This window comes from Mauremys mutica, chromosome 12, assembly GCF_020497125.1.
Source record: "Mauremys mutica isolate MM-2020 ecotype Southern chromosome 12, ASM2049712v1, whole genome shotgun sequence".
In the NCBI taxonomy this organism is placed as follows: Eukaryota; Metazoa; Chordata; order Testudines; family Geoemydidae; genus Mauremys; species Mauremys mutica.
In genome coordinates, this window is record NC_059083.1 from 25048343 (window position 1) to 25076111 (window position 27769).

At 52.3% G+C, this 27769-nt stretch overlaps 2 protein-coding genes across 2 annotated transcripts in view; both read right to left on the bottom strand.

Moving 5' to 3' along the window:
• The window catches only part of LOC123344920 (tripartite motif-containing protein 15-like), a 346226-nt gene that overhangs the window by 148526 nt on the left and 169931 nt on the right, over positions 1-27769 (bottom strand). The gene's annotated exons all lie outside the window — the stretch shown is intronic.
• LOC123344881 (tripartite motif-containing protein 10-like) overlaps positions 1-27769 on the bottom strand; it is a 32211-nt gene that overhangs the window by 2412 nt on the left and 2030 nt on the right. The window contains exons 2-7 of the mRNA XM_044981372.1: positions 26596-26910; positions 9553-9648; positions 8323-8553; positions 7990-8012; positions 6975-7090; positions 4215-4274 (exon numbers count right to left, since the gene is read on the bottom strand). Coding sequence (XP_044837307.1) covers positions 4215-4274; positions 6975-7090; positions 7990-8012; positions 8323-8553; positions 9553-9648; positions 26596-26910 — 841 coding nt within the window. The remainder of the gene's footprint in view (positions 1-4214; positions 4275-6974; positions 7091-7989; positions 8013-8322; positions 8554-9552; positions 9649-26595; positions 26911-27769) is intronic.

Genomic DNA, 27769 nt, shown 5'->3' on the forward strand with positions numbered 1-27769 from the left:
CGCTCTTCCGCGGTCAGCGGCCACCACTCCCAAGGCGGAGCCGGTAGCGCGGCCCTGCCCCAGCTGCAGAGGACGGGCTGCTCCTGCTCGGCTTGTTCGCGCCGCCCTCTCCCGGTCAGTGGCCACCCCCCCCACACACACCCTCCTAAGCGAGAGCCGGTAGCGCGGCCCTGCCCCAGCTGCAGAGGACGGGCCGCTCCTCGGCTCGCAGCAGCGGGATGAGCTGGGGCCCCAGCCTTATGCCGCCCCCTATATTTTGCCGCCCTAGGCACCTGCTTGTTTAGCTGGTGCCTAGAGCCGCCCCTGTGTGGAATGCATCCCCGGGGGCTGAATTCACTGCCTCCCATGCAGCACACTGGAAGGCCTGGGCCCATCCAGATGGGACACTCGAGAACCAAAGCACATGCCTCTGGAGTGAGTCACCAACAGAAGCGTTCTGCTCCTCCCAGGCACTGGGCACTCTCAGCTTTCTCGGCAGGGGCAGAGGTGCAAGACACTTTGCGTGCCATGTTGCTTTGCTGGTTTAAACGCACTGAGATTTTGCACATATTTCACACCCCAAAAATTGTTCTATTTGCTGCAGCATGTTCATTACTCGGTTTCAGGGCAAGTCTGACTATAAGTCAGTGAAGCACCTGTGACGATGCGGTTCTGGCAGGACCCAGCTGAGAGTGCCAAATCAGGACCAATTGCTCAAACAGGGCAGTCACAGCCCTAGGCTGGGGTTTTTCCACCTCTAAGGCAAACCAAACCAGCCAGACAAAAGGGACTTCGGTCTCACCCCACTGGCTAACCACAAGTCACACAAGCAATTTCCTTAGACACTCCAGTCTCCCAGTATCACCACCAGTGCACTCGTCCTGGGGATGAATGGTTATGAAAACCAACACCCCAATAAAAGAAAAAGGTTCTCTCGATCCCAAAGGACCAAGCCCCAGACCCAGGTCAATATACACATCGGATCTTACCCACAAATCACGCTGTTGCCAATCCTTTAGAATCTAAAATCTAAAGGTTTATTTACAAAGGGAAAAAGGTAGAGATGAGAGGTAGCATTGGTTAAATGGAATCAATTACATACAGTAATGGCAAAGTTCTTAGTTCAGGCTTGCAGCAGTGATGGAATAAACTGCAGGTTCAAATCAAGTCTCTGGAACATCCCCCGCTGGGATGGGTCCTCAGTCCCTTGTGTAGAGCTTCAGTTTATAGCAAAGTCCCTCCAGAGGTAAGAAGCAGGATTGATGACAAGATGGAGATGATGCATTAGCCTTATATAGGTTTTTCCAGGTGTAAGAACCTCTTTGTTCTTACTGTGGAAAATCACAACAAAATGGAGTCTGCAGTCACATGGACAGGTCTCTGCATACCTTGCTGAGTCACAAGGCGTGTCTGCCTTCTCTCTGTAGTAAGAGAAGGCCCTGAGATATAAACCTTGGTATCAGAGGCCTGGTATAAAGCCTGAGGCCTGAACTAAAGTAATGGTCAAGACTTTGCTAACATAAAGCAAAGTTAAGCTGTGAGCCAGAGGCAGGCCCTGCTCACAGAAGCTGGCAAGGAAAGGGCTGATGCTGCAAGAAGATACGTACCTAAAAGGTACTGAACACTAGATATCAGAACATTCACATACTTGCACATTCCACACAGATAACAAGAACAGGCTGGCCCATCCCAATGACAGGGGCAAAAGGGTAAAATGATGGATAGAGTTGTTTTGATCGAACCAACATGTACAAGGTAGAAGGCGGCACCTAAATACGTAGAAAGGTTGAACCTTGCTGCGTAGAGGGGTGGCCCCTCAATACATCAGGTGTGATGTGTAACTTGTTTGTATCTGTGTATAAGAATGCATCCTTGGGGTGGTGTCTTTGTCCGGCCGAGGGGGCAGTGGAAATTCCCTCCACTGACTGAGCCGGGTCCATTGCCAAGAGGCACTTTCTCGTAGTATGCCCTGAATTAGGCTAAGAAACCTACAGGGAACTGCCATTGTGTCCGAGGTCGCAATAAACCTAGTCGACGTGACTTTGCATCTTACTGGACTCTGTGGTTATTGGGGGTTCTCGTCGGGTCTGCTGTGTCAGCTATCTGCGCAGAGCTGGGGCAGCACACAGAGGGAACTCACCCACGCAGCCGAGTGATATCAACATTGGAGAGAGCAGAGCACCACACCGGTACAATTCTGACAACACTCTCCATGGGTCAATTGTGTAGCTGATGGTCCTTAATGGGCCATCAAGCAGGCTACGCAGAGCTAACACCAGCTTGTCTGGGATGCTTCCCCCAGAAGCACAGCACCAACTTGAAATACAGATAGCACAGAGCCAACATTTATAACTCCAACTAAAAATGATACAGACATACAGACAGCATAATTATAACCAGCAACCCATAATCTGGTCTTAGACACCTTATATGACCCCCTTTACCTAAGATTTGGTGCCACTACAGGACCTTGGTTGCAACCCATGTTCTATATGGTCCCAGTTTATATCAATAACGTCACAGCACCCCAGCTCTGCCAGCACTGCTCCGCTCTCCCAACACACCTGCCTTTGACCTGCAGCACCACCTGCTGTTCCATTCTGCTCTTTACCATCCCCCCTGTACTTCACTATCCCATTTCTAAGCACCTCTTCCCCTCCGCCCCCAGCATCTTCTCACCAACACATCTCATGCTGAACTGCATCACTCCCTGCCATTCCAGACTTGGGCCCCACTAACAGCTCTGCCAGTCATCCTCAAGCCTCAGCTACCACACCCTCTCCTGCAGTGGTGCAAGGAGCTGTGCTCAACACCACCCAGCCTCAGGTGGCAATGCAGGCGTGGCAGCGCTAGAAATGGGCAGGGTCTGCACTAGGGAGGGGGATGAAGAGCATGTCTGGACTGGAGCATTCTTCCTCCAATCCCAGGACCAGAGACGGAGACACAGATCAAGGACTCCACAGCCCCAAGCTTTGGTCATGGTGTATATAAGAGCAAAGATTAAAGTAACATAAAAAGACAGCCGCAAACATCCCCTGGGCTCTCTGTACCCCAAGCACTCCCCAGCACCAACCAAATGTCATTGCTGACAGGACCTGCTCCCACATCCTCCCATTTCAGTGTTCGGATCAAGCTCCAAACAGCCAGGAACTTCCCCCAGAAACCAGGATTCCTAGGTCAGCCCAAGAGCAGGAGCGGCTGCTCTTGGGTCCCTCACTGCTTGGGGACTGTTATTCATGGGGCTCAGGCTGTCCTGCTCTGAGGTCTGGCAGGGTCCTGGGTTTCTAAACAGAGGAGCACTCAGCAAAAGAGCAAGCAAGAGCAAAAGCAAGCGAGCAAGAGGTGGGCAGGAAGGGCTTGTGCCAGCACGCCACGCTTTGGGACAACGCAAGCCATGCACAGGTCCCAGCACCGCACCCCTGACAATGCCAGAGGGAAAAGCCTGAGCTAGCCCAGGATCCTCGCTGATGTGGAGGGCATCCAACGATTACACCCCAGGTCACAACAGCAAACCCCCCCTCCCTGTCCCCTGACCGCCCCCCCAACAGAACCTCTGCCTCCTCCCTGCCCCCTGAGTGTCCCCGGGACTCCCTGCCCCTTAGCCAACCCCCCGGCCCCAGCTGCTTACCCCCAGCTCACTGCGCGCGTCGAGAAGCGGCCCTGCCCAGCGCTGCAGCCGCGTGGCTCCCGGAGGGGCGGGGCTGAGCTCTTCCCCGCTCAGAGCCGCGTGGTTAGGGGAGGAGCCGCTCGGCCCGGAGCTCGCAGCCCCGCCCCCTGACCACACGGCTCTGAGCGGGGCGGAGCTCAGTCCCCCCTCCCCCCGGAGCCACGCGGCTGCTGCGCTGTTTAGGACGCGCTGAGGCGCCGGGGGATGTCAGCCCTGGCGCAAACAAGCGGAGGAGGAGCGGCCCGTCTTCTGCAGCCAGGCGGGGCCGCTCTTCCGCGGTAAGGGGCCATCCCTCTCCCCCAAGCGGAGCCGGTAGCGCGGCCCTGCCCCGTCTGCAGGGGACGGGCCGCTCCTCGGCTCGCGGCGGCGGGAGGAGCTGGGGCCCCAGCCTTATGCCACCCCCTATATTTTGCCGCCCTAGGCACCTGCTTGTTTAGCTGGTGCCTAGAGCCGCCCCTGGTGTCATGGTTGCTGTCAGTTTGGTTGGTAACTTTAGCTACAAGCTGATGAAGACGTTTTCTCTGGAATTTTCTCATAATTTAAAGACAATCTCCACCTACAAACTCACCCAGTCTGGGGGCTCCTAGGGGTTCACCCCTTTTTCTCTCCAGTGCAGACGGCAGAGTGTCTGGAGGGAGAAAGGATAAGAGAGGGGAGATTTCAGACTTTCATACTTATAACAGCGTCCCCACTCTGTAACTTTTATAATTATGACAGAGAAACAGACAGAGACACTCAGTTATTTAATATAAAAAGGTTTGAAATCTTCTATTTCCTCTGTGATTCAGGCATCTCCCAGCACTGGGACCAACATCCTTGCAGCCTCACAACTATCCCAGGACAGACAATCTGCAAGTGAGATTTACTTTTCCCCTCCTCATCCCCTCCCTCCCTTCAGACTCCAGTTGGTTCGTCTCATTCATTTACGGCTTTTTGTCGTAACCTAGACCCAGAGCCTTCAAAGACTTTGGCATAAAAGTAACTTTACCCACTTGGGTCCCTTTGACACTACAGAGAGCAACATGAAGGGGCCCCCATCCTCCACAGGCAGATATAGGAATAATAATTAAATCATTTCATAAATGTGAAAACTGAGATGGGGAAGATTGACTCTATGGGCCAGATTCACCCCAATGCTGGCAAAAGGAGAGAGGGGAGGGGCCATTTGTGACTCCGCTATTCAGTGGCTGCAGGGGCCGGTGCAGACCTTGGCACAGGCGGAGGAAGTTCTGAACCAGCCAGAGCTACATCCCTGTGACAATGGCCCCCGTGTGTCTTGCCCAGTGTGCAGAGTGTCAGAGGCCCAGCTTTACACGGCCCATGTCGCTCTGTCCCTCGTCCACCTGCTCCCTTGTCCACCCGCCCTCACCACCCCCACCCCATTCCCAGCCCTCTCAGGAACCGACCTTGTGCCTGCAGCTGCTGGGGAGGAAGCACAAGAGGCCCCTGTGCTGGAGACATGGCAGGTGGGTGAATGGCTGGCTTGGGGAGGCCAGTCGTCCCTCCCAAGTCCCGACCTTTCTACTGAAGCTACTTCCATGCCCACTGGAGCCCACCCAGACCCATTGTAGCCGCTAGCTCCTGCCCAGCACACCCAGCCCATGGAGTGTCGGCCAGCTCCAGCCTTCCCAGTCACAGAGCACCAGGGGGCCGGGAAGCAGGGGCCGCGCTGCCAGACCCGACCCCGGCCACTCCTCCCTCTGCAGCCGCCAGGCTCAGTGAAGGGCGAAGAGCAGCCTGCTGCACATAGCTAGGAGGGGGCCTGAGCTGGGGTGGAGCATGTGCGGGGCCACCCATGTCTTTTTGGGGAAGCGATGCCTTCCCTTGCCTTCATTACCTGCCGCCCATGGCTGGAGGATTCCTCACTGTGTGGGAGGAGCTTTCTCCTTCCCCACAGCCCATTGGCTCAGCACAGCTGCCATCCAGTACCAGAGCAGAGTGATGGGCTGGGTCCAGCTTTAACAGATGGCCTCTCGTTTCTGGTCTATATCTTGGATGGCGACTTTTAGGCCCTAGGGCCTGGTTCTCAGAGGAGTGGGGCACCTGCATTGACTCCACCTGCAGCTCTCTAGATGGGACAGAGAAACGTAGCTGCCCCAAATTAGTCCATTTTGCTAAACTGGGGCCTGAGTGTTGTGACCTTTGGTAAATCATGAATTCATGTGAGCCATCCTGATTCCTGGGTCCCTGCTACATCTTCTCCATTTGTCTGCTTTCCACTGTTTGTTATGCTAAGTATTGAGAATTGGTACAAGGGTCATTTCTTATGCAGCAGTTTGGACAGACCATGATTGTGTGTTTGTTCCGACTGACTTGGCTTTGGCCTGGTGAGCAGTTTGCTGGACATAAGGGAAATGTTGCCTTAAGTGACCTTGTTATGAAGTGATGTGTTCATAAGTTGCTCGGTGGGACAAAGATGTTTTGATCACACAAAGACAACACCCCCCCAAAATGTACTGCGATATGGAGAGAAGCTTGAAAGTGACCTGTGCATAATCAGTGGTAAGAAATAAGGTTTATTATGTCATGGAGATCAGCAGGGAGCCTTGCAGCTCTCAGGTGCTGCTGGCAGCAGGCCCTCAGCAGTTCCTAGCTGCAGCAGATGCCTTGGAGCTCCCAACTGCTGTGGGGGTGGGGATGGGGAGGGGACCCCAGAGTCCTCAGTCACTGTAGGTGCTGGACCCTCCTTCTTCCCTATTTTGTCAGGGATATTTTTAGTAAAAATCATGGACAGGTCACAGGCTTCCGTGAAGTTTTGTTTATTGCTTGGGACTTTTCTGTGATTTTTACTAAAAAAATCTGAGCTGAAATCTGAATCTTAATAATATTTCAATCAGAAAAGAGAACAATAACATGAACATAGCTTGGACATCCAAAGACCTGCCAATTAGAAAGTTCATGTATGTGTATTGTATGAGTTATATATGCTATTTAATATTCATAACACTCAAAGACGGTTGGAAAAGAACTAATACATACATCATTTGGACACGTATAATATGTCAGACATTGTAAGGGGTTCTCGGAGCTTCACAGGAGAAATTCACTGTGACCTGCCTATGCCCCAGGAGAAGATAATTGGCTAGTTCGTCTTTCTTAATGTCTGTCATTTCTTACTTTAACAGGAACTGTAATGGCAAGACAGGCTTTTGAGCAAAACAAAGGTTTGAATTAATCAATCTGAGTGACTGGGACCCCAAGTGTGTGACATTCTCACCCAAGAATTAGAGAAGCATCATCTAACTATGAACCAATTGCCAAGAGCCATTCTCCTCCCATACTCACACAGGCTTTTCCTAATTTCCACTCCTAGATCCCTTTTCAGTACCTTGGAACTTCCTCAGAGTTTCCATGAGAGCAACAGTTTTCTGGGGAAAATCACTGAGTCTCTTTTCCAGTTCACGAGAAATCTCCTCCGGCTGCTGGAACTTCCCCTTCTCACACCTGGAGAAAAACAATTTCACATGGTTACATTTCACTTAGTGACACTTTATAATTTCTTGTCAGTGAAAGTTGCTGCTCTAATGGGCCTGGAGTTAGAATTCCTCTGCTTCTCCCAGAGTCAGAGCAGGTGTAGTTCACGCTCTGCCAGTCAAACCTGCACTCTGAAGATCCTATTGATATTATTTAACTCTGGCCTAGAGACACCAGCTCTGGGGATAAAAGGGGAATTGAGTCTCCATGGCCAATTCACTCCTTGGCCCCCATGCTCTGAGGGACAGGAGGTTCCCCTGTTTACTGTTGTAGAAATCTGTCCGCTAAAAACTGAGACACGAACACCCATCTCCCCGGCTCATTCCACACAGGTCTCCTAACAGTCCTCAGCTGGGGAAGAGTCTTGACCACTGCTGCCCTGGGCTGAATGGTAACCAGGGCCCCAGCAGTGACAGGCCCGTATTCCATCCTCACAATCCTCAGGCAGCCAGTCCCCCAGGGATGTGACATCTCTAGGAAATACTTGAGGTTAGTCTTTCCCACTGTATGGATAATTCCAGAGTCTTCTATACAAGGGTGAGAAGTTTGTCTGAAAATTTTGTATCCAACCTGTGACCTTCCCCACACATTTTGGCAGGGATGGTGTCCCTAGTCTCTGTTTGCCAGAAGCTGGGGATGAGCGACAGGGGATGGATCACTTGGTGAGTCTCTGTTCTGTTCATTCCCTCTGGGGCACCTGGCACTGGCCACTGTCAGAAGACAGGATGCTGGGCTAGATGGAACCTTTGATCTGACCCAGTACGGCCATTCTTATGCTGTGGAGCCCTGTGGAGATGCGGTGCTAATATTGTCTCCAAGTTCTTCCCCAGCATTGTGAAGTGTAAGGGGGAGTGAGAGAACCATGTTACCTGGACAAGGTGCTTCTGATGTCCTGGAGAGAAAGAGAGAGAATTTCAGTCTCACCTGACACACATTTCAAATTCCAAAGAAGGGATTTTGCAAGTATGGGGAAGAGAGGCTCTGCCCTGGTTCCAGAGCCATGGATTCCCTAAGACAATGAGTCTTTTCTATCTCCTCCGTCAATGTGCCTGTGACTTTGCAATGCACAATAGTCATTCACCTTTCAACAATGCACACACTGAGTCACACAGTGATCTCTGACTGCTGGACTCCTGTGCCCATGTTTTAGGAGCTGTCCTGTCCCTGTGGGGGGATCTGGAGTATTTCTAACTCAGTCTCACCTGCAGAAATTCACTCGCTGGCTTCTGACATTTCCCCTCCAGCTCACTGATTAGCTCACTGAGACAGGAAATCTCCTCTGAGACTTTGGTGATATTTTCATCCTGTATCTTCGGTATCTCCTTCTCCAGCTTTTCCAGCTGGGCCAGCAGAAGCTGCTCTTGTTCCTCCAGGAATTGGTGCAGTTGCTGAAATTCAGCCACAATTTGCTGCCTCTTCTTTTCTATCTGTTTCTGTAAAGCAACAGGGAAAGGACTGGTCAGGGACATGGAGGCAGCCTCCAGGGGGAGAGTGTCCTTTCATTGAGTGCTGAGTGTGCAGGAGGGAAAATTTCTTAGAAATCTTAAGGTTTACAGACATTTGACTCTACCCTGTGATTACCGCCCGGGGCGGGGGGGGGGAGAACAAGTGAGACAATTTGCCCTGGGCCCCACAGGGGACCCCATGTGAGTTTTTCAGGGCCCCTCGAGCAGGGTCCTTCATTCATTCCAGGGGCCCTGGAAAACTCTCGCAGGGCCCGGGTCCCCAGAGCTTCTTTCGCTCTTGGTCTTTGGCGGTGGGCGGGTCCTTCCGCACTGGGGTGGAAGGACCCCCACCCCACCGCCAAATTACTGCCGAAGCGGGACCTGCCGCCGAAGTGCCGGGTCCCGCTTTGGCAGTAATTCGGCGGCGAGGGCCCCCCTCCGCGGGTGTTCGAGGCACTTCGGCAGCGGGTCCTGGAGTGGAAGGACCCCCCGCCGCCGAATTACTGTCAAAGCGGGGGCCCCTCACTGCTGAAGACCCCAGGCCCCCAGAATCCTCTGGGTGGCCCTGGGTTACCAGGGATAAGTTTCCCTCACACCTTTCTTCATTTATCCCCATGTCTCTGAAAAGGGATGTTTCCATGTCTGACATGGATAAGACTTTGCGTTATCAATGAACCCTGAGCATGGAGATCCTGAGCAGTAGAAGGCAGGACTCAGGATTACGCTGACAGAAGTTCCAGGGGAAAAAAGAATCAAATGATTCAATAATGCAAGAAATGATGCAGACACAGGGAAAGCCACAAGAGGTAGAAATTAACTCATTCACTGAAATGGAGGTCTAGATTCTGCACCTGAATCTAACAAAAAAAAAATCCATGATAATGGAGAAACACGACACGCCCACATTCACCAACACCACAGAGGAATCTGCCTGCAAACAAACCTCTCACCCCAAGTCTTTGTAGGTCAGTAACAAGAGGCACCTACCAAATACTCCCAGCTTTTCCCCTCCCCAGTCATTTTAGATTCCAGGAGCTTTTCTCTCTCTTCCCTCAGAGTCTTCAAATGGGCCTGGATTTTCTCCTGTAGAAACAGAGATGATTTGGGAGGTTTCATTTCCAGTTTGAGGGGTGCGTGTAGAGGGATGTTTTCCCGCCCAAACCCTATTTAACTGTTGGTCCTAATGGGTTCATGACATTAGGGCCACCAAGGAGAAGAAACCTAAGAATGAAAACTGGAGATGTGTCATATTCTGGCTTGTTACCAATTCAGGTTCGGGCTTTTTAGTAACTGGAGAAAGATCTGAATTATCCAAGCTTGCCTGGAATTAATTCATCAGTATTACAGAACAGAAGAGAAAAAAGGGGTCACATGGTGGCAAATCACTACGTTTACTTTTGCGAAGATTAAACTAACAATGAGATATAAACCCCAGAAGCACCCGGGCTTGAAATATGGGCTGGGATTCTCCAATGAGCCCAAGTCCCAATAGAATTTCAGCCCTGGGGATTGCACTGGTTGGACAGACCTGGTCTAAGCATTAGGGCAAACCCCATTAGACAGGCTGATTTGTGGTAAGAACAGTTCGGGTTTGCCCTAGTGCTGTCCTGAACACTTCCTGTAGCAATCCCTTCTCGGAGGGTAAATACAGTCCCAGTCCTAGTAAAGATCTCAGAAGCAGTGCATTCTGGGAGATTTCAGAAGTCTGCATTGTGGGACTAATGGAACCACTTTGGCTGGTCCTTCCCCAATACAATAAAACAGTTCAGACTGACACCAGTCAGCAGCATCCAGCATCGGCGCTGAATTCTGGTGCCGGTGGATGCTTGATCCTGCTCTGCCCGCCGGCCCTGCCCTGACTCCACCCCTGCCTTGCCCCCTCCCGGCCCCATTCCACCCCCTTCCCCAAATCCCTACCCCAGCCCCACCTCTTTCCGAGTGCACCACATTCCTGCTCCTCCCTTTCAGAGCTTGCTACAGCTGTTTGGTGGCAGCAAACTCTGGGAGGGAGGAGTAGAGACAGGGTGTGCTCAGGGGAGGAGGTGAGGTGGGGGGATGGGGAGCTTGCTGAGGGTGGGTGCAGAGCACCCGTATTTTTTCCCTGTGGGTGCTCCAGCCTCAGAGCACCCACAGAGTCAGTGCCTTGCCACCCAGGGGTTAGTTTTGCTGCAAACAAGTCTAACCCCAGTGGTATATGGCATGGGCCTGTGCTGTCTGTATCCCTGTTGTGTGCAGGCTCAAGATGTTTGGGGTCCCACACAGCGTTCAACACACTGATCTCTAGTGCAGGCCGGCATCTGAGTTTAACCCTTCATGGAGCAGCACAGGAGTTCAGAATCCCAGTGGGAAACCTCCTCTCCCTGCTGGGCCTGGGAGTTTTATCACGGCTTCTTTTCCTTTTAATGGCCACACTTCATCATTGCTCAGTACTGCTGCTGGAGTGGCAGCATGGCCTAGTGGTTTGGTGGCCTTGGGAGACCTGGGTTCATGTCCCAACTCTGTCACGGACCTGCTGGATGACACTGGGCAAGTCAAACTGCCCCTCTCAGTGCCTCTGTTTCCCCTCTCACCCTTTCTCTATCTTGTCTAGTTAGACTGCAGCCTGCTCAGGGCAGGGATTGTCCCTCACTGGGGTTTGTGCAGGGCCCAGCACCATAGTGCTCAGCCCTCACTGGTGGCCCCATTGATCAGCTCCTCCCCACTCCCACCTGCTGGAGATCAGCTGCTCAGGGGGAGAGGGTAGGGCACGCTCAGGAGAGGGTGTGGGACAGGGTGAGAAGAGGGGGTTGGCAAGAGGCCGGGTGAGGTGGAGCCTTGGGAGAAGGGGTGGAGGGGGACAGGGCCTAGGGTGGAGCAGGGGTTGAGCACCCCTGGGGAAATGAGGAAGCCAGCAGCTGTACCCACCACAATCACAGTCAGATCTCATTTGGGGTGTGTTGGGGCTACTGAGATGCAAATAGCGATAATGAACATGGTATCAACAACCACAGCTTGTAACTTCCTATTCTCCACTCTGAAGGCAACACTCTCACACAGACTGGCTTGCAAGTGACTTAAACCTTACTGGTGATTGAACAACATCTGTTCTGCAGACAGGGCCGGCTCTAGTTTTTTTTTGCCGTCCCAAGCAAAAGAACTTCTGGCTGCCCCCCCTGCTTTTTTTGGCTTTTACACATGTGTGTACACCACCTGATTTGTGTTGTTTTCCACTCTCCTCAGCAGTGGCCGGTGATGGCTCTTTAACCTCATTCCAAGGGCATCTCTTAGATTCAAAGGAAAGATGGGGCTTGTATTTGTTACTTGGCTTATTGGGGGCAACTTATCTTGTTAAAGGAGAATCTCTTTTGCATTTGCTCTTCTTTCAGTGCATGCCCCTCCAACTTCACTTCCCACCCAGACTTGAAGCGAGATCGGAGAGTTTCACTCCTTAAAGTCTAAAAACCATGAGTGTTTCTTCCTCCGCTTCTCTCTCCTTTCGGTAGAGGGCTCCTGGTGTCTTTCCCTTTCACCTTAATTGGAAGGAATGTCCCCTTACCCCTCAGTCCTCCCTTTCCCATCACCACCCTCCTTCCAGTGACAGGTTCCTGTAGCGAATGCCTCACATGTCTGGGGTCGGAAAATATCCTACAAATCAAAAGGGAACGGGGGGGAAGGTGAGGACAATGGGGTCTGGGTAGTCGCCACTCAGTCCGTCCCAGAGTCATGAAAAAACCTCATCTGGACACTTCAGCTCCTAAATCTCTCTCTCCTCTTCCCCAACACTAGCGGGGTTTGCATCCATCAGCTGTGAATTACACTTAATGCTGGGGATGTTTTTTTGTTTGTTGTTTTACCACAGCTAGACAATAATCCGCACAAGTTACTGGATGCTCTTTTGCTAGCAGGGCTGCACTTAAAGGCGCTTGGGTTTGGGAATCTCCCTCCCCGCTTTGAGGCTCTAATCGCCCTGCAAAAAGACCAAAGGAAAGCAGTGACCGGTCCTCAGATGATGTGAAATGACATTGACTTCAGCTCTGACCATTCCCACCATCTGAGGAGCTGCCCCCAAAGGTGTTTCTCAGTTACACCTAGCACATATGACACGGGTCCGGGACTATCTCCGCCACCTGAGGCCCTGATCCTGCTGTCATGAGAGAGGAGTCAGCACAGACCCTTGTCGATCCCTGCATGACACTGCCGGATTGGGTTCCTGAGCTCGCCTGGCTGGCCGGAGGAGTCCCAACAGGTATAAACAGCAGCCTGCCCCAGACCGAGACTGAGTTTTCTCTCCTTTGACCTCCAATCAGTTCTTCCATACGCTGACATCCCAACTGGGTGAACTGCGGTTGCTTCGCACACTGCTTCCATAGCAGTTAACAGGGCGATTGTTTGCAGGACCAAGTGACTCGCTCTTAAAACCCACATAGACCATATCTAACCACACAATCTGCCTTCCCTAGCAGGGCCGCTCCAGGCACCAGCCTACCAAGCACATGCTTGGGGCAGCACCTTGGGAGGGGGTGGCGATCGGGGTTTGGTTTTGTTGTTTTTGATTTGGCCAGGCACGGGGGGGCGGAGACTTGGGTGGCCCGACGCAACGCTGGGGGGGCGGGGACTTGGGCGGTGCGACGTGGTGCTCACGGGGTCAGGGTGGCGCTCTTTTTTTTTGCTTGGGGCAGCAGAAATGTTAGAGCTGGCCCTGTTCCCTAGACTCTGCCCTGCTGGATAGACGGGGGAGGACAAACCCCTGCATTAGCTGGGTCCTTTTTCTCTCTCTCCCCTGATCTAGCACCAGCAATGAAGAGGTGGCTGCGAAGTGCAACAGCCCAGTGGACGCTGATGCGCAGAATGGAACCACAGGCCCATTCCTGAGCTTGGATCCCCTCCATGAGCAGGAAGGTGCCATCTCTGGAGGAACGTTGTCAGGAAGGACCCTGTCCTGGTACTGAACTGATCCGGATCCGGATCCCCGCCAATCCGCTGTCGATTCCTTCCCGCGGAGTTTATAAGAATGTCTGGACAGGATCTATACATCTGTTGTGGCCCCCTCCCCACTGTCAGCTACACCCTGACATGGGGGAGCTCTCCCAGGGCTCACATTGTGCGGGGTCTCACTGCCTGTCATGAGCTCAGGGAAGGAGCAAGGCCTGCACAGGAGAGAGAGAGAAGCCAATTGTCAGGCAACCCAGTGCCTCGCGTCTTTCCTGTGACAAGGGCAGCACCTGCCTGTCTCTCCGGGCTGCTGCTTGGCAGAGGGGTTGTGTTCAGGTGGGAGTACGTGTGAGTCCCTGGGTGCAAGCCAGTGCCATGGGCAGCAGCTCGGGAAAGCGCTTGGTTCTCAGACAAGCAAAGAACACGCGGGGGGAGTTAGCCTGGCCTTGACTCGCCTCGTCGTGTGCAGAGTAGCGCAGAATAAGCCAGGAATGGCGGCCTGGTGTCGCCTTTGTTAGGAGTGTGTTTGAGTCTGACTGTAGTGATGTTCATGGGAGTCGTTGCTTCTCCCAAAGCCACCTGCATGGAAGCATTGGGATGCTGAAGAAATACAGAGACACACAGAGACAGTGGAGATTGCCTTTCCTGTAAAAGTGCCCTTATGCTCAGTCCTTCTTTTCTTTAGCGTCAAGTCTTCTTTTGTCACCGCTCTGTCAGATCAGGTGCCTTTGGCTAGGGCAATCCGCTGCAGCCATACAGAGCGATTGGGGGAATTGGGCTCCAGCAGTGATGGTGGGGCAGAAATGGAGCTGGCTGCATCAGCTTGACTCCCTGTGTACGCTGCCTATTTATACAGACAGGTCCCCTTAGGTTTCACAAGGAGCGCCCGGTCTGGAATCTCTCTCTCCATCCAGACACATGAGTGTGAAATATCCTGAACTCTGTGTTAGCCTTGCCAAGGGCCAGTCCATGTTTGCTTAGAGGACAGGGTTGATGCACGCGGGATCTAGCTGACATGCTGAACTTCACTCTGGAGATCCATACACCAGCTATTTGATCTCTCCCCTCAGGTGCCTTACTGAGTTCTGACATTATAAACCATTGTAGTTACAAGGTATCCCAGTGAAGGGACCCTGCATTGGGTGACACATCTGTGCTAGCCATTATATGCTCTCCTCTTCTCAGATGTGCTGGCCCCTTGCACACCTCCCGAAATTCAAGACTGAGGGCTTCTGAGTTTGATGCAGACTGGTTAGCTTGGAAACGGTACCAATTTCCATTTAAACTCTACATGGATTCGAGCCCAGAGAGGCAAACCTAACTAGAAACAGTGAGGTCTGTGCTCTGAGAGGTTCTTGATCTCAGCTCCATTGGGATTTTGAAAGTGGCCCTGCAAACCCTTCCTAGCATCAGTAATCCTTACCCCACAAATTGTTCCACCGGAGCCAGTGGGGTCAGTCCCATTAGTAAGGATGGCAAGATCTTAAAGAGAGCTAGCCCTTGCAGACAATTGTCTGTTCCCAGCACCTGAGCAACTTCTAGTTTTCCATGCACCCAGCTTCTTTTTGCTTGTGGGCAATTGTACAGTAAACCCCGTGAATCTCGAGTAAACATACAGGCCAGTGCTCTTTTCCTTATGTAACCCTTCTGCCCCTCTGAGTTGGCAGCAACAAGGGCCGGGTTCAGTATCCAGGGGTTCCGTTTCAATAACACAATGCAAAACCGGCTCGAGCCCCCACTCAGTGACCTGGGATAATTACATACCACCCCCACCCCGGGCGCCTCTAGAAGGCAATACTTCCCCACTCGCAAGCACAGAGTCTGAGTGTAGCAAAATCCTTTTAATAAAGGAGGGGAACAATGCGGCATCATGTTGGAGAGACACCACAAACAGGACTATACACAAACCATAAGCAAAAACCCACCTCCAAGTACATTTTGCACTGTCCTTTCCCCTTAGGGTCTTAAGTCCAATCACCCCAGAGTCCAACAACCCAAAAGTCTCAGTCTCTGGTCAGTGCCACTCCAGAGTTCAAAAGTTTATCTGCAGAGTGTTACCCCCCCACAGCCTGGGTGGCAATCGGGGGGGGGGGGGGGCGCGCACAGGGTGTTAAGGGACACCTTACGTTGGCCAGGGCCAGCTGCTCCACCTCTCCATGGAGTTCTGCTGCAGCCTTCACCACAACTGGCTCCACTCCACCAGCTGTGCCGCTCCTCCAGCCGACCCGTGAACCGCATCAGCCATCCCCACAAACTGCTCCACGGGCTGCTCCAACATGCTGCAGACTGCTTCACTCTGCCAGCTGCTTAGTGATAGATCTTCAGGCTCCCCACTAGTTAACATAGTACTCCATGATCTCAGCTCTTTTAGCAATTTCAGCTTACCTGGCAGGGGAGCCCCAGAACCACATTGGCCCAATGTGAATTCAGGTCAGCAGTCTCTTGATGAACTCCTAAAGGATTCAAAGTTAGCTCTGCTCTTTAACAGTGGAGAGAGGAGGATGGGCAATTGGTGTTCCAGGCCCTCAAAAGGGGCCCATACCATCAGGTACACACACCAGTCCCCAACCTCTCTCAATTCACTGGGTTTTGGAACCCATGTCCCTTGTCTAGCAAGTACTATTCAGTTAGGCCTGGTCTACACTAGGACTTTAATTCGAATTTAGCAGCGTTAATTCGAATTAACTGTGCACCCGTCCACACTAGGAAGCCATTTAATTCGACACAGAGGGCTCTTTAGTTCGAATTCTGTACTCCTCCCCGACAAGGGGAGTAGCGCTAAATTGCTATGTTGAATTAGCCTATGTGTGGACGGAAATCGATCTTAGTAGCTCCGGGAGCTATCCCACAGTGCACCACTCTGTTGACGCTCTGGACAGCAGTCCGAGCTTGGATGCTCTGACCAGCCACACAGGAAAAGCCCTGGGAAAATTTGAATTCCTTTTCCTGTCTGGCCAGTTTGAATCTCCTGTCCTGGTTGGACATCGGGGCGAGCTCAGCAGGACCGGCAACGATACAGAGCTCTCCAGCAGAGGAGTCCAGGCAATCTCAGAATAGAAAGAGGTCCCCAGCATGGACTGACCGGGAAGTCTTGGATCTGATCGGAGTGTGGGGCGAGGAGTCTGTGCTTTCAGAGCTGCACTCCAAAAAATGGAATGCAAAGACCTATGAGAAGGTCTCCAAAGCCATGAGGGACAGAGGATACAGCCGGGATGCAACGCAGTGCTGCGTGAAAATCAACGACCTGAGACAAGGCTACCAGAAGACCAAAGTGGCAAACGGACGCTCCGGAGCCTGCCACCACTGCCCCACCAGTGACTGTGAACTCCGACGATGGGATAGTGTCGACGGCCAGTTCCTCGGCGATGTTCGCGGACGGGGAAGATGAGGAAGGGTTTGTGGAGGATGAGTCAGGCGAGTTAGAACCAGCTTACAACGCTGGTTTCCCTGACAGCCAGAATCTCTTCATCACCCTCATGGAGATCCCCTACCAACCCTCCCCGGCCATTAACCCGGACCCTGAATCAGGGGAAGGATCAGTCGGTAAGTGCTTTAAACATGTAAACTTTTATTCTTAATGTAACAGGAATCTGAAGTGTGTCAAAAGGAGGTCTATATATATGGGGATAGAACAGAAATCATCCTGGGAGATCTCCATGAAGCTCTCCAGGAGGAAATCGAAAAGCCTCCGCAGGAGGTTCCTGGGGAGAGCTGCCTTATTGGGTGCTCCATGGTAGCACACTTTTCCGTGCCAGGCTTTCATGAGGTATTCTGGGAGCATTGCCTCCAGGAGCATGGCAGCATAGGCCCCTGGTTTGTGCTGGCTTTCACGCAGCATGCACTCTCTATCTCCTTCAGTGACCCTCCTCAGGGTGATCTCGCTCGGCGACTCCTGCGTCTAATTAGGGGAATTACTGTAAGGTTACGCCAGGTCAAAAGTATTTTTAAAAAATCTCCAGACAGACGGCGTAGCAGAGACTCAGCACGCTACTGCGTGACAAGCGTAATGGAAAGCCAAAGAATCAAATGGACGCTCATGGAGGGAGGGAGGGGGGACTGAGGACGCAAGGTATCCCACAGTTCCTGCTGTCTCCGAAAAGCATTTGCATTCTTGGCTGAACTCCAAATGCTTCTAGGGTCAAACACAGTGTCTGCAGTGGTTCAGGGCATAGCTCCTCAATGTACACCCACCCACCACCCCCAGAAGGAAAAGGAAAAAAAAAGTCTCTTGACTCTTAAATGTCACCCTATGTGTACTGAATGCTGCTGGTAGACGCGATGCTGCGGCACTGTACTGTAGCATCCTCGCCCCCACCCCTCTTTGGTGGCAGATGGTGTAGTGCAGTAGTACTGCTACCCATCCTCATCGTCAGCCCATAAGTAGACGGCCTGCTAACCGTCTTCATCATAGCAACAGGGGCTGAGCTCCATCAGCCCCCACCCTTCATGTGTAAAGAAAAGAATCTGTACGGCCTGGACTATCATAGCAGCAGGATGCTGGTCTCCTCTCCCCCACCCCACACTGCTTAATGTCCTGTCTGGACTATCATAGCAGCTGGAGGCTGCCTTCCCCTCATTTCATTTCACTAACAAGTCACTGTTTCTTATTCCTGCATTCTTTATTACTTCAGCATACAACTGGGGGGACACTACAACGGTAGCCCAGGAAGGTTGGGGGAGGAGGGAAGCAACAGGTTGGATTGTTGCAGGGGCTTCCCCTGTGAATGGCATGCATCTCGTCATTTCTGCGGGATCTGACACGGAGTGGCTGTGCTCTCTAGTTCTCTGATACACTGCAACCCTAGTACAGTTGCCCCATATTCTAGGCGGGACTGATTCTATTTTTAGGCCTTGGCTACACTTACAAATTTGCAGCGCTGCAGCAGGGTGTGAAAACACACCCTCTCCGGCGCTGCAAATTGCAGCGCTGCAAAGCGCCAGTGTGGTCAAAGCCCCAGCGCTGGGAGCGCGGCTCCCAGCGCTGTACGTTATTCCCCACAGGGAGGTGGAGTACGGACAGCGCTGGGAGAGTTTTCTCCCAGCGCTGGCGCTTTGACTACACTTAGCGCTTCAAAGCGCTGCCGCGGCAGCGCTTTGAAGTGCAAGTGTAGCCAAAGCCTCAGATACCATAAAGGAGGAATTGTCTCGGGGAGTCATTCCCAGTTTTGTCTTTTGCACTCCCGGCTGATCTCAGCCAGGGGCATCTATGACAGCAGCAGAGGGTATAGTGCGGTAGTACTGTTAACCGTCATCACCTTGCCAATTTACAGTGGCATGGTAGATGGTGCAGTATGGCTGATAACCATCTCTGCTGTCATGCAAAAGCAAATGAATGCTGCTGTGTAGCGCTGCTGAATCGCCTCTGCCCGCGGCATCTAGTACACATACGGTGACAGTGACAAAAGTCAAAACAGGCTCCAGGGTGTCGCAATTTGATGTGAAGTTATGGCTTTGGATGGCCAATTGTCGGTCCACGGCCATCTTGTCCTGTTAAAAGGACAGGACTGCCTCCATCTTGGACCAGGTTCTTGTATATAGGAGAGGGCAGAGATTCAATCCTGCCCAGCAACACTGGCTGTGTATGCTCTCCTGTTTTTTTTTCCTCTCTCCTGCTGGGCCATCTAAAGGTCAGGCTAGTTCTGTGTGTGAAGGCCTGATTCTGCCCAGCAACCTGTTTTTTTGGGGGGCGGTCATCTGGAGGTCAGGTTAATCCTGCCCAGTGACTCACTTTCCTGCTCTTTTTGGACCCAGTCATCTAAGGGTCAAGCTTGTTTACTTGTCAACTCCAGTGTGCCGTGTGCAAATCCTGCTGACGTGGGGTGGCAACAGCTCGGAGCCTGGAGGGAGGGGGGACCAGGGAGCCAATCAGATACCAACACGAGGGAGTGAGACCTCTCAGTAAAACTAGGTTTCCCCCCAAAATTTGTGTGGAGCATCCGCGTGTTAGCTGAAGGACCTGATCAACCTTTCGGCCAGGGTCTCCTCCCGGTAAAGCGTGCTCGTGTTGTGTCATTTGGATCCGTTGTCGTTTGGACCTGATCCCTGTCAGCTCGTCATGCTTCCGGTGTCTGTTCTGTTGGTCAGCTGCGCCTGGAGTGCGGTATTTGCTTTTTGATATCTGACAGTTAGCTTATCTAGCCTCTTATTTTTCCCCTCCCTAACTCGGTACCAAGTATTCACTCAGGATATCAGGATTGTATTAGTGAGCTCAGAATTGCACAATTGCTTAGCTAGCTTGTATAGTTGTTCTAGTTGTTAGTGAATTGTTAATTGCAAACTGTTTTAAGTGTGTGAGTCGCTGCTCTGTCTTTGTCCGGAGTGTTTGTGTCTGGGAGCTGTCTCCACCTGGGGATTGGCTGACCAAGGGGTTCCTGTCCCTGCGGTCTGAGTGAGTGGAATTTGCCCAGCTGCAGCCGCACCACACTCTGGGTTTACCCTTAGTGTGAAAGCAAGGGTGGCTGAGGCAGTGGCCCGTGGGTCTCTTTTCTGTGTTGCTCCGGGCACCGCCCTGACGAACCCGATTCCTATCTTGTAAGATTGGTGTGTCTGCCTATTTGGTGTGGTGTGGTGAGCAGTATAAAGTGTATTATTACTGTGTTTTGGGGTGTGTTTGTAATTTTGATACCATCCCAGCCAAAGTTGCCTACTCCCCCAGCCCAAGTTGTCATTATCCCCCAAATAAACGCAGCCACTTGGCTTTTCACTGTTATTCTGGTCCTGCCTGTTTTTCCTCACTCAATACCAAGCTTAACGGACTGCAATCTATTTCGGACACAGGGTTGCCACGGTATGGCGTCTGCCAGGGTAATCCAGGGAAAATGGGCTCGAAATTATTGTCTGCCGTTGCTTTCCCGGAGGAAGGAATGACTGAGTACATTTACCCAGAACCACCCGCGACAATGAAATTTGCCCCATTAGGCACTGGGATCTCAACCAGGAAGTCTAAGGGTCAGGGGACACTGCAATGGGGTGGAACAGGGGCAGAGTTTATGCTTTCCGGATTGCCTGCAGCAGGAGTGCGGACGAGATAGGTGCTGTGCATGCTCTTGTTCACAGACACAGACTAGACAGTGTTGATTGTTCGCAAAAATGTATCTTTGCAAGGAATTCACTCCCTTTTTCCCATCACACAGCTTCGACTGTCTCCAGACCTGCCACAGCATCTCCCTCACAGAGGCTGGCAAAGATCAGGCGGCGAAAGAGAAAGACACTGGACGAGATGATCGCTGAAGTTATGGGGTGCTCCCGAGCCGAGGCGGACCAGCAGAGCCAGTGGAGGGAGACCCTCTCTCTGTACCAGCGCTCACACAGCGAACGGGAGGAGAGGTCCCTTCTGATCTTGAATTCTATGATTCTATGTGGCGTGAGGAAGATAAGCAGGTGACTCAAATGCTGCTTGGACTAATGAGGGAGCAAACGGACATGCTCTGGCGCCTTGTGGATGTTCTGCAGGACTGCAGGCAGGAGTACAGAGCCCCCCTGCACTGTATCTGCAACCGCCCTCCCCCGCCACAAAGTCCCAGACCCCCTGTCACCCAAAATAACCAGAAGGAGGGGCACCAGGGGCCATGAAAACTGTCACTGCACCCCAGCAGAGTGCTCAAGTACCCAAAAGCTCTCATACCCTAACTTTTGAGAAGTCCTTGCCTTCCTGACTCACCCAAGCCCCAATCCCAGTTTCATCCCCTAACTGTCTAGTTAATTATTAAAAATACTTTGCTGTTAATTACTGCTTCCATCATGTTTTTTTACAGAAGACTGTGTTTGAAGGGGTGGGTGGGGAAGGGGGTTGGTAATTGCATAGGACAGTCACCTTTAGCAGGGTACAGACACGGGGGCAGGATCAGCAGCAGGTCACACACACAGTGCAGTCAGTAGGCACCCTGGTCGGTATGGGAGGTGGTTTGCAGGTTCTGTGTCGTTGGGGGGGGTACGTGACTTTGTGGCGGGGGAGGGCGGTTACAGATCTTATGCAGCGGTCCTTGTCCTGGACCACAAAGCCACACAGCAGAGGAATCTGTATCTGTCCTCCTCCGCCACAAGGTCACATAGCCCCCGCACACAGAGTCCCAAAAAGGAGGGATGGCAGGCTCCGTTGAAACAACCAGTCCGTCACTGCAGACCGCTCTAGGAGCAGGAGCCTGTCATTCCTCAAGTTTAGAGACGGTCTTTACATCACCGCACACCCTACCCAGCACAATCTGCGTCCCAGTTTAAACCCTTTAACGCAAAGTCATCAATAAAGAAACCTTTGTTAAGTAACAATGGAACATGTATTTTATTTTTACACGTGTGTTGGAAGTGGGGGAAAGCGGGCTGAATGGGGTATGTAACTGCAGAGGCTAGTCTACAGTAACTAGGTAAAGAAACAGGGGCAGGTTCAGCTTCTCTGTAAAGAAACTGAACAGTCACAGGTCACGCTGCTCGCTGCTCGCTGGTACTTGAAGAGTTCCTTGTCACTGTCCAAGGCGCCTGTATAGGGTTTCACGAGCCAGGGCATTAGCGGGTAGGCTGGGTCCCTGAGGATCACTATAGACATCTGCACATCCCCAACAGTTATTTTGTGGTCCGGGAAGAAACTACCTTCCTGCAGGCGTCTAAACAGACACACAGTTCCTGAAAACATGCGCGTCATGAACTTTGCCTGGCCATCCGACGTTGATGTTGGTAAAACGTCCCCTATGGTCCACCAGTGCTTGCAGCACCATTGAAAAGTAGCCTGATTTCTCAGCAGCTGACTGTGGAAGAGGTGGACGATAAGGTGCAAGGAGTTGACAACGGCCATAACTGCAGCAGGCTCCATGCTCGCAGTGCTGTGGCGTCCGCGCTGTCAATGACCAGAAAAGTGCACGAACAGATTGCCCGCAGGCGCTTTCAGGGAGGGAGGGCGCAATTGACGGTTCAATGATGACAGTTACCCAAAACCACCCTCGACACATTTTTTCCCCCAGCAGGCATTGGGGGCTCTACCCAGCATTCCAATGGGCAGCGGGGACTGCGGGAACTGTGGGATAGCTTCAGAGGATAGCTTCCCACAGTGCACCGCTTCCAAAGTCGACGCTTGCCCCGTTAGTGTGGACTCACAAAGTCGAATTAGTGTCCTTAAGTGTGGACACACAAATTCGACTTTGTAAGGTCGATTTCAAAAATTCGAATTAACTTAAATCAAACTAATCTGGTAGTGTAGACATACCCTTAGGTTGAGTCATTTGTGTCATAAAGCAGTCTCATAGTTCCTCATTCACATAATTAAGGTGACAGCACTTTTTTTTCCTTCCTGCCCCAATAACAAAGAAATTGGGGATCCCACAGCTGTGAAAATAACCATCCCAGGCTGCTGTGTCCTATGCTAAGTGGAGTGGATTTACCAATGCAAATGCACATTCTTGAAATTCCTTTGCCCACTCCTCATAATTTACCACCAGATGTCAGGGTAGGGCTCATCCTGACTCTGCTTACACTTGCAACACCCAAAAGCCTCAACTCCTGGAAGAGGATAACCAGAATGCCACCCCTGGAAATGTGCTGCCTCAAGCACGTGCTTGCTTTGCTGGGTCCTAGAGCCAGTCCTGTCTGCAGAAAGTTCCCTTCTGTCACCAGTGAGAACTGGGTTTGAAGAGGAGCCAACTTCCCATGCAAAAATTCTCTCACATCAGACATCTTTAAATTTTTCAGGTTCTTTTGTCTCTCTTGCCACACTGCCGAATCATTTACTTTGTCCAGCATCTATCACTCAGTGAAAGCTTTACAGAGCTGAGTAATGCAGTTACACTGGGTTCTCTGCAGCCATGGGACCCTCTTGCTCAAGTGACCCGAAGAGGGAAATGGTTTGGAAAAGAATTCAGCTTCTCAGAGACATGTTTCTTACATTGGGCATCTTTAAAGTCTTCATGATGCATAATTTGCTTTTTATAGCATGTTTCATACAATGGAGGATATACAGAGCTCAGTGATGCAGTTACACCAATCGCTGCGGGAGGCAACTTGCTATGAAATTAAGCTGTAATTAAAATCCCAAGTTATTACTCCAATTAATAGCTTGATAAAATATCCAAAATCTAAAGTTATTCAACTCAACAGCAATTCCTTACTTTGTCCTCCTAGGCAGCCTCCTCTATGAAACCACCATGTGAGCTCTGTCTCAAATCAGACATGTAGAAGTTTGATCCTCTTCACAGAAGACTTGCAGAGGCTCCTGGTGTTCCCCACACACCCGCTCCCTTCCTGCTCCCTTAGCTGCCTCTAATCCCAGCTGTTTCTATCTCCTTCACCAGCTGCCTGTTTGGCCTGAGGTATCTCTTTACTGAGGGCCAGTGGCAGATAAACACACGGGGCCACTGAGTCCCGGCCAATTTGGGACCCAGGAGTCTTGGAACCTGTGTAGAAGGGGGAGAACAACAAGCACCAGATCTGTGGCCCCGCTCTCTGCTCTTCCTCCCAAGCTCCCCCCAGCCAGGTTAGAAACCAGAGTTGGGCCACTGTAAGGGCCACCCAGGGAGCCCTGGACACTCAATTTGCCCTGGGGGGCCTGACAGCAGCCTCTGGCCCATGTGTCACCCAGGGCATCTGGAAGGTCCGGTCTCCCTGAGTAGCTCTTAGGTGCCTCGGAGGGGGAGAGGCAGGGCCCCATGGTGAAGGAGGGGCTAAGGCCCACCTCAGTCCCTCCCCCACCAGGAGGAGGCACTGCTGTCACAGTCCCTGCCACCACCCCTGCTGCTCCGTGCCTACCCAAGGCTAAAGAGGCGAGGTGTGGTGGAGGCATGCAGGGTCATGTGCCCCTAGATGTCTCGGGATGCCTGTGGCAGGAGCAAGGAGGCAGGCTTTCCACAGAGTTCTCTGCAGCCATGGCTCCCTCTGGGCAGTATAACAGGGTTAGTGTCACTTTCCTGAGCTCAGAAATATGCCCCACCTGCAACACCACTGGGTGTTTCCCTTTGCTGTTTGCTAAGAGTCGAGCACCAAAGAACTACATGAAGAGAAGCTTAGCGGGTTGAAAGCTAGCTGGCAATGACACAGAGACTTGAGAGGTTCAAGAGACAATTTTGCAGTAACTGAACCTGAGTAATACATGGACAGTGAGTTCAACCATAGCCAGGGCCGGCTCCAGACCCCAGCGTGCCAAGCGCGCACTTGGGGCGGCATCCCACGGGAGGGCAGCAGGCGGCTCCGGTGGACCTCCCGCAGGCGTGCCTGCGGAGGGTCTGCTGGTCCCCCGGCTCTGGTGGAGCATCCACAGGCATGCCTGCAGGAGGTCCACCGGAGCCGCGGGACCAGTGTACCCTCCGCAGGCACGTCTGCGGGAGGTTCACCACAGCCACAGGACTGGCGACCACCAGAGCGTCCCCTGCGGCATGCCGCCATGCTTGGGGCAGCGGAAATCCTAGAGCCGCCCCTGACCATAGTCCTGGGTAGAAATCTGATTTTTTTAAAAAGGGTCATAGTGCTACAATCTGCCTCTGTCAAAGGGCTGTTATTTATTTTGGGTAAACACCATCTGAGGACAGCAGAAAATGCAGAAGGTGCTGAGACTGTTTGAAAAGAAAATAAACAATGCATAGAAATGCTTGTTTGGTGGGGTGGGGGAATGTCTCTCTCCTCATCTTTATAGACTGAAAGATGTTTGGGGCAGGGACCTCAGTACATGTAAGCTGCCAGCCCTGATTTGTGTATCAGGTTTATTTTCTTGGGATGGTGAACTGGGCCCAGTGACTTCTTCTCCACCTTCCGCACACATCACCCTGCTGCTCCAGGTCTACCCTAGGATAAAAAGGCAACGTGTGGTGGAGGCATGTGGGGTCACGTGCCCTCCAGATTTCTCAAGATGAATGTGGTGGGGACACCCAGCAGTAAGGAGGCAGCGCTCCCCCTGGCAGTAGCACTGCCCCTGTCGGTCGTGGAGGAAGGAACAAAACAGCAGAGTGGCTCACTGCCAGCTGAGCCCTTTCCCCACCACATGGGGTGAGGTGGCTGAGGACCCCAGAACAGTAGTTCTGGGAGTGAACACCCTATTGAGATCCATGGGGCAGTTACCTCTTCCCAGAGCTATTGGCTCAGGCTCTCTGCAGACTCAGGCACACAGCACTCTGTCAGTGAGGCTTGAAAGTTATAACTCACTCAAACTTTTCTTTTCCATCATATGGGCTAGAAAGTTACTTTTTGGTTGCTGATTTTTTTATTATGAAACCTGAAGTTCTGTTTTAATCATGTGACTCCAGAGATGGGTCCCTAGGGAAGAACCCATAGTACCAGTCCTTAAACCCACTCCTGTAGATATGTTCCATCAGGGGTGAAAGATTCTTCCTAAAATTGGAGGTGCCATGAGGCCCTGCGCCCTCTGTGCCCCTGCCCTGCCTGCCTGTTCCCCAAAGGCCCTGTACCCGGTCACCCCAGAAGCTGGAGCTGAGTTGCGGAGCCCAGGTCCCTCCATCTGCTCAGGGTTCAGGAGATCCGAGAGCAGCCTGCAGCCCATGGCCTGGCTGTGGCTCTTTGGCTCCTGAGTCCCATCCCCTACCCGGGCCAAGCTGGAAGCTGGAGCTGGGTCAGAAGACGAGCTGCACTGGCACCTGTGATGAGCCATGGACCCTCAACCTGCCCTGGGCAGGTAGAGAGTCTGCAGCTCCCACAGGTGCCTGGGCTCCCTGGGCTTACTCAGGCTGGACTCCAGCTTCCAACCTGGGTGGGGCTTTAGGGGGAAGAGGAGAGGCAGGGAGCTGGGCTGTGGGGAAAAGTGGGAGAGCCATGACCCCTTGGCCCTCTCTGTTCCAGAGCCCGTCTGTTCCATGCAGCAGAGTGGGGGCTGATTTGTTCATTATTCATGTGAATGCCCTGCTGGCAGTGCCTCCCTGCATCTTGCTTCAGTCCTGTGAGCGAGGAAAGTGCCTCACACAGAGCTCTAGTGCCCACCTCTCCCTAATGAACAATGTGGGGTTGATAGGCTGGGTGCCATCTGTGGCCAAGGCTCCCTGCACCTGCCCAGAGGAAGGAGCCTGCAGAGCTGAGATTTAGGTGGAGCCAGAGAACAGGGGAGAAAATCTGGGAAACTGGGAGATTCTGTGGCTCTGAGTGACTGAGTCTGAAAAGGGAAGGTTTGAATTAACCTGGATCCAGAGTGTGTCCTACCTTGTATTTCTGGGCAGCCTCTTCCATGAGAAGCACCGTGTGAGATCTGTGCTCCGGGGATCTCCAACAAACCACACACATGGCTTCTCTGTCCTCTTCACAGAATAGATCCAGGGCTTTGCTGTGCACCTCACACAGAGTCTCTTTTTCTGGTTTGAAATGCAGGTTTTTTATTTTTTCCACTATATTTGCTAGTTGACAGTTATTCCGGAGAGACCCTTTCGGGATTCGGGCTCTGCAGCTGGGGCAGCACAAAGGGTCATAGTCCCCCTCTGTCCATGTCTCACAGTGCTGAGTGATGCAGCCTCGGCAGAAGTTGTGCCCACAGTGTATGGTCACTGGGTCCGTCAGATCTTCCAGGCAGATGGGGCATTTGGTTTCCTCTTTGATTTCCTGTACCGGAGTCGCTGAGGCCATGGCTGCTGGGATCTCTCGGCTTCTGTCCTCTCTGCACCAGAAATGGTTTTGCTGATTAAGGGCAGTCCCTGCCCCACCTCTTATCAGCTGCACGGGTGCAGAATGAGGTGAAGAGAAAGGAGAGGCCGGGAGGTGGAGCAGGAGAAAGATAAGGAAAGAAGGAAGCAGGAACTCCATAGGCCAGGCAGGGGGTGTAAAGGAGCAGAAAGGGAAGGAAAGGAAAAGGTGGGACGGATACAACCAAGATCACAAAAACTTAAACTCAGGGTCTTTCTACACAGCACATGTCCAGGGGGGGGTCAGGCGGGACTGTGCTCGTGCAGCTAGTCCAAGCCACCCCCTTGGCGCTGTGGCCACATTGATCTTGGTAGTGTGGTTGAACCAGCAGTCAGCATGTGTACATGTACCCAAGCTGGGACTCACACCTCCCAGGTGCTGTGTAGACGTGCCCTCAGTCTAACCAGGCCATTCTTAATTCACAGTGAGGGTGTCCACAGTCACTCACAGACTTGCACTGGAACAACACGAGATGGGAATTAAACCCCCTTGAGTGAGTTCAGTAACAATGTGTGTGCAGAGGAGCCTCGGCTTGGCTGTGTCTTGCTGAAAATCTAACCACCCGCCTGGGACCAACCGGGCTACAGGGGCTCCCTGGGTTAAGGTCAGAGGCAGCTGGTGTGTGCTAGTGACAAGGCAGGAAACCGTAAACAGCTCATTAATCTGGAGGAGCAACCCTTGAGCTGCAGGGTGATTTTAT